Source organism: Oncorhynchus gorbuscha, linkage group LG10, assembly GCF_021184085.1.
Source record: "Oncorhynchus gorbuscha isolate QuinsamMale2020 ecotype Even-year linkage group LG10, OgorEven_v1.0, whole genome shotgun sequence".
Taxonomy (NCBI): domain Eukaryota; kingdom Metazoa; phylum Chordata; class Actinopteri; order Salmoniformes; family Salmonidae; genus Oncorhynchus; species Oncorhynchus gorbuscha.
The window spans coordinates 89,296,510-89,316,050 of NC_060182.1; the positions used below are offsets into that span (position 1 = coordinate 89,296,510).

The following is a 19,541-nucleotide window of genomic DNA, read 5'->3' on the forward strand; positions in this document are numbered from 1 at the left end:
GCCAGCTTTTTCAAGCATAAATTTGCATCCTGTAGCTCTAACTCCAAAAAGTTCTGAGACACTGTAAAGTCTATGGAGAACAAGAACACCTCCTCCCAGCTATCCACTGCACTGAGGCTAGGTAACACGGTCGCCACCGATAAATCCATGATAATCGAAAACTTCAACAAGCATTTCTCAATGGCTGGCCATGCCTTCCTAATGGCTACTCCAACCTCGGCCAACAGCTCCCCCCCCCACCGCTACTCGCCCAAGCCTCCCCAGCTTCTCCTTTACCCAAATCCAGATAGCAGATGTTCTGAAAGAGATGCAAATCATGGACCCGTACAAATCAGCTGGACTTGACAATCTGGACCCTCTATTTCTGAAACTATCCGCCGCCATTGTCGCAACCCCTATTACCAGCCTGTTCAACCTCTCTTTCATATCGTCTGAGATCCCCAAGGATTGGAAAGCTGCCGCGGTCATCCCCCTCTTCAAAGGGGGAGACACCCTGGACCCAATCTGTTACAGACCTATATCCATCCGGCCCTGCCTATCTAAGGTCTTCGAAAGCCAAGTAAACAAACAGATCACTGACCATCTCGAATCCCACCGTACCTTCTCCGCTATGCAATCTGGTTTCCGAGCCGGTCACGGGTGCACCTCAGCCACGCTTAAGGTACTAAACGATATCATAACCGCCATCGATAAAAGACAGTACTGTGCAGCCGTCTTCATCGACCTGGCCAAGGCTTTCGACTCTGTCAATCACCATATTCTTATTGGCAGACTCAGCAGCCTCGGTTTTTCTGACTGCCTTGCCTGGTTCACCAACTACTTTGCAAACAGAGTTCAGTGTGTCAAATCGGAGGGCATGTTGTCCGGTCCTCTGGCAGTCTCTATGGGGGTGCCACAGGGTTCAATTCTCGGGCCGACTCTTTTCTCTGTATACATCAATGATGTTTCTCTTGCTGCGGGCGATTCCCTGATCCACCTCTACGCAGACGACATCATTCTGTATACATCTGGCCCTTCCTTGGACACTGTGCTATCTAACCTCCAAACGAGCTTCAATGCCATACAACACTCCTTCCGTGGCCTCCAACTGCTCTTAAACGCTAGTAAAACCAAATGCATGCTTTTCAACCGTTCGCTGCCTGCACCCGCATGCCCGACTAACATCACCACCCTGGATGGTTCCGACCTAGAATATGTGGACATCTATAAGTACCTAGGTGTCTGGCTAGACTGTAAACTCTCCTTCCAGACTCATATCAAACATCTCCAATCTAAAATCAAATCTAGAGTCGGCTTTCTATTTCGCAACAAAGCCTCCTTCACTCATGCCGCCAAACTTACCCTAGTAAAACTGACTATCCTACCGATCCTCGATTTCGGCGATGTCATCTACAAAATAGCTTCCAATACTCTACTCAGCAAACTGGATGCAGTTTATCACAGTGCCATCCATTTTGTTACTAAAGCACCTTATACCACCCACCACTGCGACCTGTATGCTCTAGTCGGCTGGCCCTCGCTACATATTCGTCGCCATCTACAAGTCCCTGCTAGGTAAAGCTCTGCCTTATCTCAGTTCACTGGTCACGATGGCAACACCCACCCGTAGCACGCGCTCCAGCAGGTGTATCTCGCTGATCATCCCTAAAGCCAATACCTCATTTGGCCACCTTTCCTTCCAGTTCTCTGCTGCCTGTGACTGGAGCGAATTGCAAAGATCGTTGAAGTTGGAGACTTTTATCTCCCTCACCAACTTTAAACATCTGCTATCTGAGCAGCTAACCGATCGCTGCAGCTGTACATAGCTCATCGGTAAATAGCCCACCCAATTTACCTACCTCATCCCCATACTGTTTTTATTTATTTACTTTTATGCTCTTTTTGCACACCAGTATCTCTACCTGCACATGACCATCTGCCCATTTATCACTCCAGTGTTAATCTGCTAAATTGTAATTATTCGCCTACCTCCTCATGCATTTTGCACACAATGTATATAGACTCTTTCTTTTTTTTACTGTGTTATTGACATGTTTTTGTTTACTCCATGTGTAACTCTGTGTTGTCTGTTCACACTGATATGCTTTATCTTGGCCAGGTCGCCGTTGAAAATGAGAACTTGTTCTCAACTAGCCTACCTGGTTAAATAAAGGTGAAATAAATAAAAATAAATAACTCTGGGTCTTCCTTCCCTGTGGCGGTTCACCTGAGAGCCAGTTTCATTATAGCGCTTGATGGTTTTTGCAACTGCACTTGAAGAAACTTTCAAAGTTTTTGAAAATTTCAGGATTGACTGACCTTCATGTCTTAAAGTAATGATTACCTGTCATTTCTCTTTGCTTATTTGAGCTGTCCTTGCCATAATATGGACTTGGTCTTTTGCCAAATAGGGTTATCTTCTGTATACCACCCCTAACTTGTCACAACACAACTGAGTGGCTCAAACGCATCAAGAAGGAAAGAAATTCCACAAATCAACTTTTAACAAAGCACACCTGTTAATTGAAATGCATTTCAATTGACTACTTCATGAAGCTGGTTGAGAAAATGCCAAGAGTGTACAAAGCTATTTTTCTACGATGTAGAAAATAGTAAAAATAAAGAAAAATGTTTGAATGACTAGGCGTGTGCAAGCAGTTGACTGGTACTGTATTTTCCAAGATAATCTTAAATATAGAACATCCAATTAATTTTTAGGGATATCATAACACTGAACAATTATACTTACAATGAAAAGAGAGAAACCAATTATAGACCATATAAAACCTTGTTGAAAGTTGGCTTTACAGATAAAGTTTCAAGATGATCTGATGTAAGGTGCATGTTTTACAAAATCTTTTCCTAAAAAACATAATGTATGTTACATTGCCCGTCCCAGTCACCCCCCTATCACTAAAAGACTCAAACCACTTCTATCTGGTTTGTATTGCTTCATTAACATCTCATTTCCATAACTAACAATGGGGGACAGATGTGAGTGGAAAAACATGCTCTGTGGGCCCTTTCTAACCAGTTTTCCCGTTGGGTTTCCGTACAATCTTTATATGCAAGTAAAGTACTTCAGATAAAACATTTCACCACAAGCCTTATTGAAACATAAAAGGTGTAGGTCGACATTAAAAATGTTGACAAAACAAAATACACTAGACAATGTAGGATATTTTTGTGTCGGTCAAATTAATTATGCGAGAAATGTCGCAGGAAACACTTTTATGCGCAAATATTGATATAACAACCATCATATCGAAGTAAATCACGCGATGACATGTTGTGTAGTTCTCCCACAACGACACGTCGGAAAAGCGTGCATATTATTGGGCTACATATGAAATGCATTATGATGCATTTAACAAGGTGGTGAAAATGCAATGTGATGAGCTTGATGCTCATTTCCAATAAATATCGAGGGTCTTATTCTGGTGACATGATCATCGATGCTTGGCTGCCGTTTGACAAATAAAAATAGTCTGTCCATAATAATCTCATCATGGAGGCTCTCCTATCCGTTCTGTGCCTGCAAACTAAACTGACGGCTAGAGCGCAGTGCCAATACCAGAGTGGACAGACGCTGGTATTGCCATTGCCCGAGAAGCCGGTGTTTGGAGGATATATTGGCACATCTATTTTTAGGCCACTCCAAACACTGCTTTTTTTTTATAGTTGCCTGGCTGGGCTGATTAGACAGCGGATTGAGCAGTCAGATGGAACAGAGTAAATAGACATTTTAACTTCATCGCTGTATCCGGCTGTAATTTGTGGAATACCGGCTGGAATGCGGTTTTAACCAATCAGCATTCAAGATTAGACTCACCCTTTGTATAAAGGCCTATAACAAAAACATTTTTTGTGAGAAAACTATCAGTAGAGTTGAAAATGCGATGGAATCCCATTTAACTTATCTTTTTTGTAGGGGAGGGGATTTAAAAATGTCATCACGCACAGCTTTTTATCCACAACAAGTCAATTTGATGGGAAAATGTGCATATAGTTTTTATAAAGATTTCTGAATATTCGCATGGAAATCTGTGGCCAATTGGATGGTGGAAACCTAGCTACCAATGGTCAGAATTAATGCAATTTCCTACTTAAACGCTTTAAATAATGCCTGAACTCCCACATATAGACCTTAAGGATAATTATGAACGTGGCTTCATTTGGAAATTACTACATTTATGTGTACATACTCACAAAATCGCCCAGAACTAGAATTATATGATCTCTTTGAATATAACATTGATTCTTGAAAAAATATAAAAAGTGCAGAAGCAGGTATACTGAATATAATTCAGAATGAGTTGAGAATGCAGAATGAATAACACCAACCTCTCCTCTTTGATTCCCCCGATAAATATCAGCAAAATATTAACATCAATATTTGAAGAATATAAAAAATGCAGAAGCAGTTACACTGGATAGAATTGAGAATATGAAGAATACCTACCTCTCTTCCTTGTCTCCCTCGAAAGTATCATCAAACTATGAATCAGCAAGCGAGGTGAAGCCCACCATCCATTCCTGAGCAGACTTGTAAATCTGGGAGTAACTTCAGGTTGATATGCTGTTTTTGAGAGCAATAGAAAACAATGGCGCCTCTATGAAACTGTAAAAACCAAACGTCCCCTGTCCATTTGCATCAAAGAGCTCGCATTATGAAAAGTAGATATGAAAATTGATGATGTAGGCCCACATGCATCATTCCCTAATATGTGTATCATTAAAGAACCCTGTGCTTGTTGAAGCAAACTGCGATTTGCATAGTCCACACTAAGTGCTAACCTTTTCTGAGTCAAGATCACTTTCGCAGTCAAACAGCAAGCTGAGATCTACTGCCTTTGACTTAAATGTTTTTACATTAACCTAATAAAAACAGTTCTGTAGGAATTAGTTTCGTGCAGTATGCCTAATACATTATCACAGCATATTGGCTATATGCATGTCCTGACAATATTGTTCTTCTCAGACCATATTGTATTTCAAAACTCGAGCTTTGATAACAAAATGGATCAGTTGGTGTAGCAGTTGCAAGGCACAGCTGAGCATTCATTGAAATAATTTGCAAATAATGTGCTTTTTATTTTACTGGACTGATGGTACCTTCATCTGATGTTCATGGTGCTTTCAAAACAACTGGGAACTCTGAAAAAACAAGGCAAAATCAAAGCGATTTTTCCCATTCGGACATCGTTTTATTCCGAGTTCTCAGATGTCTTGAACGCACTGAAGTCGAAAGTCCGAGTTCTAAATTCCCAGTTGTTTTGATCTCGGCATTAGTCTCATTAAAGGGGGGAAAGAGCAGCGAAGGGTCCGCCTCTTTCCTTACTTTCCTCTGGTGAAACTGACCAGAGAGGACACGGTTTCAAACTGATTGCGAAACTCGATACACAAATGAATGTGAGAATGACCAGAGAAAGGAAAATATTCCTCGATATTACAATACGTACGACGAGCTGCTAATAACAATACAAACGCAGGGATGTCGATACACGTGGCCAGTAATTCATTGCAGCTGCAGCACAAATGGTAGTATGGAGAAGTGCGGTTTATGTTTTGTAATAGTGTCGAATAAAAACTTAATCATGAACTCATAAAAGCAGCAGCGCGTTGCTTTATTATCTGACAGTCTCACTCGGATCTGTTTTTAAAAAAAAAAGTTATGACATTTCATGTAGGCTACACTTTGCTTGAAGCTGTATGTCCGGGGATTTGGGTTATTGGCCAGCGCAGTAGACGCCATAGATCTCCCGGTCCACTGGGTAGGCGGAGTTTTTTCCAGACAAATTCAAAAGTAAAAAACTGGAACACTATTGTTAATTTAACCTTTATTTAACTAGGCAAGTCAGTTAAGAACACATTCGTATTTACAATGATGGCCTACCCCGGCCAAACCCTATGCCGGACCCGGACAACGCTGTTACAATTGTGCGCCGCCCTATGGGACTCCCAATCACGGCCGGTTTGATACAGTCTGGAATCGAACCAGGGTATGTAGTGACGCCTCTAGCACTGAGATGCAGTGCCTTGAACATGGGGCATTATAGACCCCTGCGCCACTCGGGAGCCCACCCGGTGCGCAGGGCTTCTGAATTAAGTGCACCTACCGGCAATGGCTCAACACGAAGTTTTAAAAAGGAGCGGAAGCCTTAATCGTTAGCCTTTCTACAGAAATGTTTGGTGGTCGACTAGGAATGCCTTGAAGATCGAAAACTTGGTGAACTGGCCTCGGCGTTTAGGCCCCTTATTTTATAACTCGTTCACAAACCAAGATGCATCAATTGAGCATGATTTGATGTGAATAGGAAATTGAGTAACTCTTGCAAGGACAGTGGAAGTTGATAAAATGTATGTTTCATAAACTCAGAGCAATGTCCTTCATTTGGATTTACACACACACACACACACACACACACACACACACACACACACACACACACACACACACACACACACACACACACACACACACACACACACACACACACACACACACACACACACACACACACACACACACACACACACACACACACACACACACACACACACACACACACAGCCTTTCTATTGGACCAATCACAATGGGAAAGCAAAACAAAATCCTGATAAAGGCCATTAACAATAAAGAAGCTCTGTTATTAACTTCCATTCTCCAAAACTTGCTGAATTTCATTTTCATTGAAATAACACAATGAATGATACAGATCAGGGTTTTATTATTCACTAGATGCTTGGCAGTTATTTAGGACGACTTGTTGAACTGATCATTGGGGGCGCAATGATTCTCACAATGTGCCAAATGTATAGTGAAACCCTGCATCATATTTAACCAATGTTCTGTCAACTCGGTTAAACAAGTCCGCGAGAGGCAAACGGTGACTACTAGGCCTCCTGTGAATCTCTGGCTTCCAATCACGTGTTCGTTCACTCATCAGAACGTTGCCGAGCAACTTGTTACAACAACTGCCAGTGCTTTCAAGCCAAGTCCACGGATCTCTTGTTGCACTTTGTTGATGAACAACGAGATAGCTAGCTAACCACTTGGAACAGTTCATACAGAAAATGAGTGAATTATTTGAGAATATCAACTTCTGACATTTTGATGCTGAGCCTGGCAGTTGATAATGGATGTAAGTAGCTAGCAAGAGCTGTCAGTTAGCTTAGCCAGTGTCCTTAGCTAGCTAGCCAGTTGACGACGTTGTCGTTTTCATCCATGATGAATTACACATTTAGCTAGCAACTGCGTTACCTTTATACTGTCAGGGTTGGGTAGGTTACTTTGTAAATGTAATCCGTTACAGTTACTAGTTACCTGTGCAAAATTGTAATCAGTAATGTAACTTTTGGATTAGTGAAGAAATCAAAAGTATAAAATAACACATATGGAATCATGTAGTAAACAAAAAAGTGTTACATCAAAATATATTTTATATTTGAGATTCTTCAAAGTACCGTCGTGAGACTGGTTAGTTTTACCCTACTGATGATGTGTTGTTGCAATAGCAGCTTTGCACACTCTTGGCATTCTCTCAACCAGCTTTATGAGGAATGCCAGCTTCACCTGGAATGCTTTTCAATTAACTGGTTTGCCTTGTTAAAAGTTAATTTGTGGAATTCCTTTCCTTCTTAATGTGTTTGAGCCAATACGTTATGTTGTGACTGGTAGGGGTGGTATACAGAAGATATATTTGGTAAAAGACCAAGTTAATATTATGGCAAGAACAGCTCAAATAAGCAAAGAGCAATGACAGGTAATCATTACTTTAAGACATGAAGGTCAGTCAATCCAGATTTCAAGATCTTTGAAAGTTTCTTCAAGTGCAGTCCCAAAAACCATCGCTGTGATGAAACTCGCTCTCATGAGGACCGCCACAGGAAAGGAAGACCCAGAGTTACCTCTGCTGCAGAGGATAATTTCATTAGAGTTACCAGCCTCAGAAATTGCAGCCCAAATGCTTCACAGAGTTCAAGTAACAGACACATCTCAACATCAACAGCCGTGTCTTTGTGAGACGTAGAGTAGGTGAACGGATGATCTCCGCATGTGTGGTTCCCACCGTGAAGCATAGAGGAGATGTGGGGGTGCATTGCTGGTGATTTATTTAGAATTCAAGGCACACTTAACCAGCATTACTACCACAGCATTCTGCAGCGATACGCCATCCCATCTGGTTTGGGAGAGTGATGGAGTGCTGCATCAGGATGACCTGGTCTCCACAATCACCCGACTTCAACCCAATTGATATGGTTTGGGATGAGTTGTACTGCAGAGTGAAGGAAAAGCGGCCAACAAGTGCTCAGAATATGTGGAAACTCCTTCAAGACTGTTGGAAAAGCATTCCAGGTGAAGCTGGTTGAGATAATGCCAAGAGTGTGCAAAGCTGCCATTAAGGCAAAGGGTGGCTACTTTGAAGAATCTCAAATATAAAATACATTTAGATTGGTTTAACACTTTTTTGGTCACACCATGTGTTATTTTATAGTTTTGATCTCTTCACTATTATTCTACAATGTAGAAAATATAAAAAATAAAGAAAAACCCTTGAATGAGTAAGGTGTTCTAAAACTTTTAACTGGTAGTGTATGTTACCAATTGCAGGATAAATCAATGTTAATGTTCACATAGCTGGCCATATATAGAAGTTGCATTTTACTTTATGGGTTGGTTATATGTAGGCTTCTTCTAACCCATCGCTTTCTGCTACATATAATAATACAATTCAATTATATCTTTACATTAAAATCCAAAGTCTTTTGGAATTCCAATCATTCCAATAAGACTTATAAATATGGAAGGACAGATTGCCCCTTTAAGTCTATCAAAACTGTGTCCATTAGGCCTATGGATTTTTATTTTTATCAACGTGAATTAGATTGAGCAATGAAAGCTCCACTTTTCTTCCATAGGCTGGGATCCTCAATATGCAGCTGTTGCAAGAGTGCATTTTTCACTGGCTGTCCACAAGTTTCAAAAACAGTGATTGATTGGCAGCTTAAACTTCTTGAATTCAACCATTATTGGGTTCAAATACACGTTTAGATTTGTGAACAGCCATCCACAACAACCACAATTCGTAAGGCGCAAATAGCTAAATGAGAGAGCAGCAGTGTGATTCACATCAATGCACTATGTAGATATCAATTGTAAATGATATACGTTTCGCCATAGACTACACCACTGGTGTCAACCTTACCACCAAGCGTTTATTCAAGTTGGATAATCTTTGGATGCCGACAGCAGTCGCACCATTGGAAGACATAGCTTGAACTGTAGCCTACAAAAGCCCATTCCTGCTCTTCCCACGATCCCTCAAACACATTTGGTGTATCATCATAGTGGTCTCTGACTTGCACCTTTTTTTCAATGCTGATTTACATTTCATTGAGAAAACAGAGGAGTGTCAAAGACTTTTTTTCGCAAACATCCTTTCTGAATGTAAAAGTAATCCTCGAAGTAATCATCAAATTTTTAACAAGTATCTGTAATCTGATTACAGTATTTTTGCTGGTAACGCAAGGGGTTACAGTTGCCGTTTTTTTGTAATCCCTTACATGTGACGGATTACATGTAATCCATTACTCCCCAACCCTGATACTGTAACATGTATCCCATGGATCTGGCTAACTAATGAAATAGTCTTCTAGTTTATGTCATTATAACGCTAGCTAATGTGAGATTTTCAGCATCTGACGGTTTCAAACTTCCAGCAGTCTCCAGGCTCTTGTTCAGGAAAAGGATCCAATGAACGTCCACCAAGGATTGATACTTTACTCCACAGGAAGAATGTCAAGGAAAAAGAAGAGAGTTACATTTCTATGTAAGTTTGTCAATTATATAGAAAAGTGGTCTTTTGAATTCAATAAGAAACTTAACTACTTGTCAGTATGGATTTGTACATTTTTGCCATTTTTACAGGTTACTAAAGAAAAACAAACATGTCAACAGATCATGTATAAAATTGAGTAAATTATCAGGTGTGGGAGAATCTCCCACTGAAAATGCACTATCATCAAATGTGTCCAGGTCTCCTTTACATGGAAGGAGCATTAAGAAAAGTGAGTCTCATCCTCATTTGTTGCATTTTAATGGATTTTGTAAGCAAAATCATTGTGCGTGCAACATTTCTGTTTCTCTAGTTGGCTGCATGTTCCAGCCCAGAAAGCAGGATCCACTGTGTCTGAAAAGAGGGGTCATTGAACCAATTAAACACACGTGTGAAGCCTCAATGATCCCCGACACATGGAACTATAAAGGACAGAGAGTGAAAGACGTCCGCTTCGATGCAAAAGGTAGATTACCCCGAAACAGTTACTCGGAACTGGTTGATTAAGCTTTTTTGCTGCACTTAGCTTTTTTAATGTAGGCTATTCTGTACATAGCCTACATGTCAGGGTGAGGACATTAGACGTAGCATAATTATTGTACATTGTTGGTTCCCAACAGAGCCTGACAATGACTGTGTTGTGAGCCACATAATCAGATTGAGAGGAAAACTGGGCTGGTCCACTGAGATTCCTGACAGGCGAATAGCAAAAGCATGTACACAGAACATACAGGTTGGTCTCCACCATTTTAGCTACTAGCCTATATGATCAATTGATGTGAACTTTATCATTGAGTCTCTGCAGTCCACGGTTTTTATATTTTACATATATATATTTTTTAATTTTAGTCCAAGACTAGGCTTATATAAGTATAACAGTTAAATTGTGTGTTTTTGTTTTTTAAATACACTAGAGATATTTTGTAATCATTGGCATACGTCTTCATAATTTTAATCAATGCAAATCTAACTTCCTTGTGGATGTTGTGCAGGAAATCCCTGAGGGGACTAAAAAGGATCCTGGAGAGTATGTGTACTGTCTGATGAGGAACAGAGGTGACCTCAAGATCCAGCCCAACCCCTATGATCTTCAGGTGGTTTCTGTCCAGACAGCTAAACAGAGCTGTCAGTACTGGACCGTCAGCGCTTCATGCATATTCAAGGTCAGTTCAACTAGTTCACGGTTGAACTGTTAAACGTTGGTGAAAATACATAGGCTACCTTAGTAAATTCACTCTGGCTATCTACTCCGATTTCAGAGCACTCTCTTCTTAGTGTGCCAGAGCGCAGAATAACTGATTCATTTACGAATGCTCAACACCCGTTGAATATGGCCGGTGTCAGTAAACGTCGGCAAAAAAGTGTAAATAAAATGTTGCCAGTAGCACGGTTACCCTCTAAATAACATGAAAACACCCTAACCACGTCTGCAAGGGCTGAATTTACGAATGCACAGAGCGCACTCTGGCACCCCAGGTCGAATTTACGAATGCACAGAGCGCACTCTGGCACCCCAGGTTGAATTTACGAATGCACAGAGCGCACTCTGGCACCTCAGGTTGAATTTACGAATGCACGGAGCACATTCTGGCACCCCAGGTTGAATTTACGAATGCACAGAGCGCACTCTGGCACCCCAGGTTGAATTTACGAATGCACGGAGCACATTCTGGCACCCCAGGTTGAATTTACGAATGCACAGAGCGCACTCTGGCACCCCAGGTTGAATTTACGAATGCACGGAGCACATTCTGGCACCCCAGGTTGAATTTACGAATGCACAGAGCGCACTCTGGCACCCCAGGTTGAATTTACGAATGCACAGAGCGCACTCTGGCACTCCAGATTGAATTTACGAATGCACAGAGCACACTCTGGCACCCCAGGTCGAATTTACGAATGCACAGAGCGCACTCTGGCACCCCAGGTTGAATTTACAAATGCACAGAGCGCACTCTGGCACTCCAGATTGAATTTACGAATGCACGGAGCACATTCTGGCACCCCAGGTTGAATTTACGAATGCACAGAGCGCACTCTGGCACTCCAGATTGAATTTACGAATGCACAGAGCGCACTCTGGCACCCCAGGTTGAATTTACGAATGCACAGAGCGCACTCTGGCACCCCAGGTTGAATTTACGAATGCACAGAGCGCACTCTGGCACTCCAGGTTGAATTTACGAACGCACAGAGCGCACTCTGGCACCCCAGGTTGAATTTACGAACGCACAGAGCGCACTCTGGCACCCCAGGTTGAATTTACGAACGCACAGAGCGCACTCTGGCACCCCAGGTTGAATTTACGAACGCACAGAGCGCACTCTGGCACCCCAGGTTGAATTTACGAACGCACAGAGCACATTCTGGCACCCCAGGTTGAATTTACGAACGCACCCATTGATTGCTATTCTATGTATAGTGCACCACTTTTGACAAGGGACACAAGTAGTGTACTATATATGGCTTTTGTTGCTATTTGGGATGCACACACAATTTACTCCTATTTTATGGGCAGGTTTCCCAGAACACAAGTAAAGCCTAGTCCTGGGCCTGTATCCACAAAGCATCTCAAAGCAAGAGTGCAGATCTAAAATCTATCCATCTAATCCTATGAATTATAATCTAAACGGTGAAACTGATCCTAGATCAGCTCTCCTACTCTGATAGTTTTTTGGGGATATGAGCCCTGGCATGTTCAATGGAGATTCTTCAACGTGTTTTTAATTTTAGTCCAAGACTAGGCTTAATCTGTGTCCAGGAAACCATCCCAAAGAGTCCACTTCACTCAGTTTTATTTTATAGGTGTCTGTTTTGGAGGACAGAAGTGGTGAAATCATGTCTGTAATAGACTGGCTTTCTGAAAGAGAACTGTTTTTCAAAATCTTCAAGTTGCCATTGTTTGCAAAATTCAGGTTTGTATGGTCGTTCTTATAAAGGATGATGAAAAGTGTGTATCTGATATGTGTATGTGGAAAGTATGTGACGTAATACCGTAAAATACTGTAATCCAGTTTTACTATGAACTTTTTGCTCTCTGTAGAATTTGGAAGGCATTTACAATCTGGAAGGTCACAGTACGCCACTCAAAGACCAAAAAAGCTAAGTGAGTGTTGATCAAATATTATGTGCCACATGATATTTCATTTGTCTTATAATAAGTCTCGGGAGGCCATTGTTGCCTTGTCTTCTTCTTGTTCTTCTTGTTCTGCATTTCTTTGTCTCCATACTATTAAATACATTCCAAATAGAACTTAAGAGCTTTTTAATTACATTTTTTGTCATCTATTTTTTTTTAGGGAAATATTATCCAAAGGTCTTTTTTTTTTACTGATGACATCTTCTTGAGATGTCTGGTTGAAATCAAAGGACTTTTTGAGATGGCCAGTGACAAGACAAGATATGGGGATTCGGACGGTGCCATTGTTTTAACAAAGGTAGGGCCATGTTTTTTTTGGATAACTATCTTGTTTTCAACTCCTTTCTAATAACATGGTTTTGTTTATTCTACCTAGTTGGATAAATCCACCACATACTCCTTGATAGGCTTCTGTGAGGCCCAGACCCAACAATGTGCTGTAGCACTGAGACAACTTCACTGCCTTCACCACAAAGTTGCCACTTTGATTCGCGCAGCTTGTCTGAAGGTACACTCTATTAGTCCTTTAGATTGTTACGAGGACATGTCATTTAAGAGTCCTGAAAAAAACATCTCTGTCACTATCCTCTGCTGATCTACCCTGGTTTTGATGATTGGCATGACAACAACCATAGGTGTTGGCATGACAACCATAGGTGTTGGCATGACAACCATGGGTGTTGGCATGACAACACAAACAGATCTGAGCCCTAATTCATAAAGAACCTCAGAGGCGGAGTGTTGATATAGGATCAGATCCATGGAATATTTTACGCAATAAGGCAAGAGGGGGTGTGGTATATGGCCAATATATCAAGTTGTAAAGGCTGTTCTTATGCACAATGCAATGCGGAGTGCCTGAATACAGCCCTTAGCCGTGGTATATTGGCAATATACCACAAATCCCAAGGTGCCTTATTTCTATTATAAACTGGTTACCAACTGAATTAGAGCAGTAAAAATGAATGTTTTGTCATACCCATGGTATACGGTCTGATATACCACAGCTGTCAGCCAATCAGCATTCAGGGCTTGAACCACACAGTTTATAATAGTCAATATGATCTAAAAGGCTAAACTAATCCCAGATCAGCACTCCTACTCTGAGACATTTTATATTGAATAAGATATATTCAATATATCATTGTACTGTCTTTTGTCTTGTCAGGCAGCAGAGGTCCACGGTGCAGAGAGACTGTTCCTCCCTCTGTCCTCTCAGTCGACCAACAGGCCGCTGTATGCTGAGGTGGCTGAGTGGCGGATCCTCTTGTGTCGCTTCAGCCACTTCCTCAACCTGATAGACAGAATGTTTGAAGAGATGCTCTGTGTCTTGGTCAGATCTGCAGTTCAACTCCTTCTGTTGTTCCTCCGAGAGTCCTTTAACACTAATGGAGTGAAAGAGAGAAGACAAAAGACAAAGTAAGTGGTTTTTAATGGAAATATAGTAAGGTTATGGCATTTGTCAATGGGTTTAATTAGCATGCTTGCGGTGTTGAAATATTTGCCTGTGTACTCCCTAGAAAGATGGCAAGGATGGATGCAAGTGGACCTTACATGAATATTATCAAAGAGCCGACTGGTCGTAATGCGGCGCATACACTTTCTTCACACAGCCAAGGCCAACCACAGCTTGTTAACAAGGTAGATCAGCTTTTATCTATTGTGCCAACGTGGTCAGAAACATGTAAACATCACTAAACAATGCATCACTTGTAATACTAAATTGACTTGTAGTATCACATTTTCTAGTAATCTCTCGTGGATAAACTTTAGTTCTGGGTTAACTGAGATTACATTTCTAGATGCTACCAGATTTTAAAAGGGAAGAGCCTAAAGAAGAGATCCAGGCTGTATTTGAAGTGAACGTCCTGCTTACAGTCACACCTGTGAACCAGCCAATGACAGATGATGTCTCGGCCAAAGGGACAGCCACAACAGAGCTCCACTCTGAAGTCGACACAAAAGGTGAATCTGATTTATAGTTTAAAAAAACAACTAAAATAGATATTATGAACTAAGGTGTTTAACTTAAATGTCTGCTGAAGCTTAGTGTTTTCTCAACCTAGATACAGAGAAGGATAAAGAGGTTTCCTGTGAGGAGACTCCATGGCGGTATGACTTCACTTATATATTACAATAAATTGTATCGCTCCATGTTCCTCTATTAGGAAAATGTATGAATTTCACAAACATCAGCTAGTGTTTTTCTGCTAATCTGTCAGTCAGCTCAGTCAGTGAAGTGATTATATTACACAGATGCTGTTGTTTTCCTTCTCCTAGTTCGCCTAGCAAACGAGTGAAGCTAACCATCTATCCCTGCCTTGATGACTTCACACTGCACATTCAACAGGTGCTACAAGGATTTGAACAAGTCATTGGTAAGACATTCTCCAAAGATTTAAATTCACAGCCTTGTTGTTTTGTAAATACTGTAGGTTCATAAGTATTATGCTGTTTTAAAGTGCAGAGCTTTGCTAGACGGTAATGGACTGTGTCCCAGATGGCACACTATTCCCTACATGCAGCATACAGTGCCTTCGGAAAGTATTCAGACCCCTTGACTTTTTCCACATTTTGTTATGTTACAGCCTTATTTTAACATGCTTGTTTTTATTCATCAATCTATTTGTTTAACACTTTTTTTTGGTGACACCATGATTCCATATGTGTTATTTCATAGTTTTGATGGCTTTGCTATTGTTCTACAACGTAGAAAATAGTACAAATACAGAAAACCCTTGAATGAGTAGGTGTGTCCAAACTGTTGACTGGGTATAGGGAATAAGGTGCCATTTGCGACACATCCATGAATAATTAGTCATCTACAGAAATGTAATAAGCACTGGATTGTAACAATTATCTCTAACTGTTTTACAGTTACACATTTGCCCTATATATTAATTACATTGATTTCACTCAGCCAAACAGACATCCTTCAACCAAGACCCTAACCTCCTGGACTTGCACTCGCCCCCTGTGTTTGACCTGAAACTGTCTGTTGACGAGGAGCTGGAGAAGGAAAGAGACCAACATCTCCGACCATGGCCTGAGCTGGAGCTGTTACTGGGGACAGATCCCGCTTTCCAGTCTGATGTACGTAACTATGCAGCACTCACAGTGACACGTATACGCATCTCACACGTACACATGTCACCTGTATGGCATGTCACACTATCACACCAGCATCATCTAATCATGTGTTATACGCGTCGGAGGCGGAGCTGTTCTCCGTTACATGCTCTTAGCAGATGCTCTTATCCAGTGAGACTTACACAGTTAGTGGATTTAAGGTAGCAAGGTACGACAACCACATTTCAGTTAGGTTTCCATCCAATTGGCAACAGATTTTAATTCCAAAAGACATCATCTACATAAAAACAATTTGCACATTTTCTCACCAGAGATGTGTTTCCATCAAATTGACTTGATGCGGATAAAAATCTGTGCGTGATTATATAATACACATAAAAAATAACACTTGCTGTTAAATTCCCATGTACTGAATAAAAAATAGATGTTAAATGGATTTCCATGGCGTTTTCAATGTTACTGATAGTTTTTGACACAAAAACTGTTGCGTTATATAGCAAAAGTGCCCACTCTGGTCTTGGAATGCACTCTATTTGTCAAACGGCAGCCAAGCCTCGATCAGAATAAGACTATATTTATTGGAAAGCAGCATGAAGCTCATCAACTTTCACCACCCTGTGATGTTCATCATAACTTATTTCATCTGTAGCCTAATAAACTGTATGTTTTCCCGAGTTTGAGTGGGCGGACCACACAACATATGAAATCAAAATGTATTTGTCACATATTTTATAAATAACAGGTGTAGACTTACAGTGAAATGCTTACTTACAGTGCCTCCAGAAAGTATTCACACCCCTTGACTTTTTCCAAATTCTTGTTGAGTTACACCCTGAATTTAAAATGGATAATATTTAGACTTTGTGTAACCGGCCTAGATACAACACCCCATCATGACAAAGTTGGGGCGGCAGGTAGCCTAGTATATACTATAATACTTCTACATTAATGTGGATGCTACCATGATTACGGATAGTCCTGAATGAATCGTGAATAATGATAAGTAAGAAAGTTACAGGCCAAATATCATAGCCCCAAGATATGCTAACCTATCACTATTACAATAACAGGGGAGGTTAGCATTTTTGGGGGTATGATCTTTGACCCTTTGTAATTTTCTCACAAGTCTTTGGCTTTTACTTCATAGTCATTGTATCATATAAAATAAAAAAGTGCTGGGGGAGGGAGGGTCACTGGGAGGGTCACTGGGAGGGTCACTGTGGAGGGTCACTGGGAGGGTCACTGTGGAGGTCACTGTGGAGGGTCGCTGTGGAGGTCACTGTGGAGGATCACTGTGGAGGGTCACTGGGAGGGTCACTGGGAGGGTCACTGTGGAGGTCACTGTGGAGGGTCACTGGGAGGGTCACTGTGGAGGTCACTGTGGAGGGTCACTGTGGAGGTCACTATGGGATTAATTGAGATACTTTTTGAAGAAGTATTTTCCATAGAAGTGTAGTTGTTTGTCACTTACCTATTACTAGTTTGACATGTTTTTCTATATTCTAAATATGGTTTGTTGACATATGACATAGACCTTGATACAGGTGATACACATCTGATGTGTTTGTTGATTTCCAGCTGTCGGACATCCTCAGTACCGTCCAGCGAGGGATGCAGGGAGTGGAGAAGCACTGTCAGAGGCTAGAGAAGTTCTGTGATATGGTGGAGACAGCCATGTTGACTGACATGGATGGGTTCTTGGCCGGGGAGAAATGGTCTCCCCAGGATATCAAGGCCATCTTGGCGGTGCACACAGAGAGCATCAGGCTGATGAAAAGGATAGAGACTGAGACCCGTGTCAACATGATCCTGGTCAGGTGTCACCAGTACCAGTCAAACTGTCTGCCCTACCCAGAGGCTCTCATCTTTACCATTCACTCCATGCTCCCCTCCATTGTAAAGAAGAAGAATCTGGAACTGATGGAGGTTTGTTAAATAGTACATTAGTATACCATAGTTTTTGTTAGTGTTGTCATTTAAGCGCGTCTAAATACCAGATACTCATACCTACAGTCATGAAGTCAACTTTAGACTTCATGCATAATTCATGTTCAGGCTATTCATATTTTGAAGTTATTGTAATTGCATTGAGGAGTGCTTTGACCGGTACTACTTTTCGGTTATACTTTCCTCTCTCAATCTGTTCAATCAGGTGATCAGAGGAGCTCTTAAAAAGCTGGATAAAGACATTTTTACAGTGGAAGAGTTTGTTGAGCATCTGACCTTCCTGAGTCGGATATCTGTGCAGATTCCAACTCTGGAAAGACAGTATCAGTTCCTCATCCAGCTCTATAGTATGGCTAAAGAGTACCAGATCACTATCTCTCCTGAGGAGCTGGCTTTGTACCAGCACCTCGTCCCCAGCTTCCAGCATCTCAAATCCACTGTCATGATCTGTGAAACCAAGAGGGATGACAACATCTTCAAGTTCAGCGTCGATCTGGGCAAACACTTAAATCAACTCAGATATGAGCTTGTTCTGGTTAAAATGAAGGTACGGTTGATCTTTCAGCAGTTGTGCTTTTCTCCCTCCTTAATACTCAATAAGAGTCATAATTATTGATTGTGTTTTAACACGTGTGTATCTATGATTTCCTCTTTCGGACAAAGCTGCCTAGCCTGGTCTCACACTTGTTCATACTGCCAATGGCCGGGCAACAGATGTAGGACCAGGCTTAAAGATGTCACAAATCTCTTATTTCCCAGGTGAACAATCCCATCCTGCTTTGCTCCTATACGTCTCCCAAAGTGGCCAATGAGATCCTCCAGGCTCTCTCGGAGGAGGTGGCCATCTACTCCAATAAGGCATACAGCTACACTAGCTACGGAGAGCTCCTGAGAAACTCTTTTTCTATGAAGAAGATCTCCACTGTGGTCCGCATGAAGCAGGGCCGTGGTTCTAACGCTGCCGAAGTGGAGGCTGAGCTGTCTGAGGTGGACTATGCCCTGACGCTGAGGAAGATGCTCTGGGGGATGCAGAAGGAATGGGATAAACAGTACAGCCGTTGGAGAACCACCACCTTCGAGCTGCTCAATGTGGACGATCTGCAAAATGATGTCAGCCGCTTTACACAGACCATCTACATGTTAGAGAAAGGTCTCTGAGTGATATTTTAGGATCATTATTGTTGGGATTCATCACCATGTCATGTCAGGTGGTTCCATGTTATCACAAGTGTTGCTGTGTTAAATGATGGGTTGAATGTAAAGGAATTAATCTATGTGAAACAACTAATACACGTTGTTTTCTTTGTCATTCAGGTTTACCTGAAAACAACATAGTTCCCATTCTGAAGCAGAAGGTGATGGACTTCAAGCTTTGTCTGCCCATCGTCCTGGCTCTCAGGAACCCTTATCTCCGTCAGAGACACTGGGAAGACATCCAGAGCTATATCGGACAATTCTTCACCAAAGAGGATAACTTCACCCTTGGAAACCTATTAGACATAAAGGTAAGGCATCTTTAGATGGTAGCAATAAAATATCTACCTTGC

General features: G+C 41.5%; 1 protein-coding gene, 1 long non-coding RNA gene and 1 pseudogene across 2 annotated transcripts in view; 2 read left to right on the plus strand and 1 right to left on the minus strand.

Moving 5' to 3' along the window:
- adgrf3a (adhesion G protein-coupled receptor F3a) overlaps positions 1-4,557 on the minus strand; it is a 33,827-nt gene extending 29,270 nt beyond the window's left edge. The window contains exon 1 of the mRNA XM_046367409.1: positions 4,442-4,557. Coding sequence (XP_046223365.1) covers positions 4,442-4,472 — 31 coding nt within the window. The 5' untranslated portion in view covers positions 4,473-4,557. The remainder of the gene's footprint in view (positions 1-4,441) is intronic.
- A 2,427-nt stretch (positions 4,558-6,984) lies between these two features.
- Positions 6,985-10,020, plus strand: LOC124046846. The gene is made up of 3 exons (XR_006841076.1): positions 6,985-7,124; positions 9,706-9,812; positions 9,911-10,020. It is a non-coding gene; the product is annotated as an uncharacterized LOC124046846 (long non-coding RNA).
- A 146-nt stretch (positions 10,021-10,166) lies between these two features.
- The window catches only part of LOC124046975, a 58,894-nt pseudogene continuing 49,519 nt past the window's right edge, over positions 10,167-19,541 (plus strand).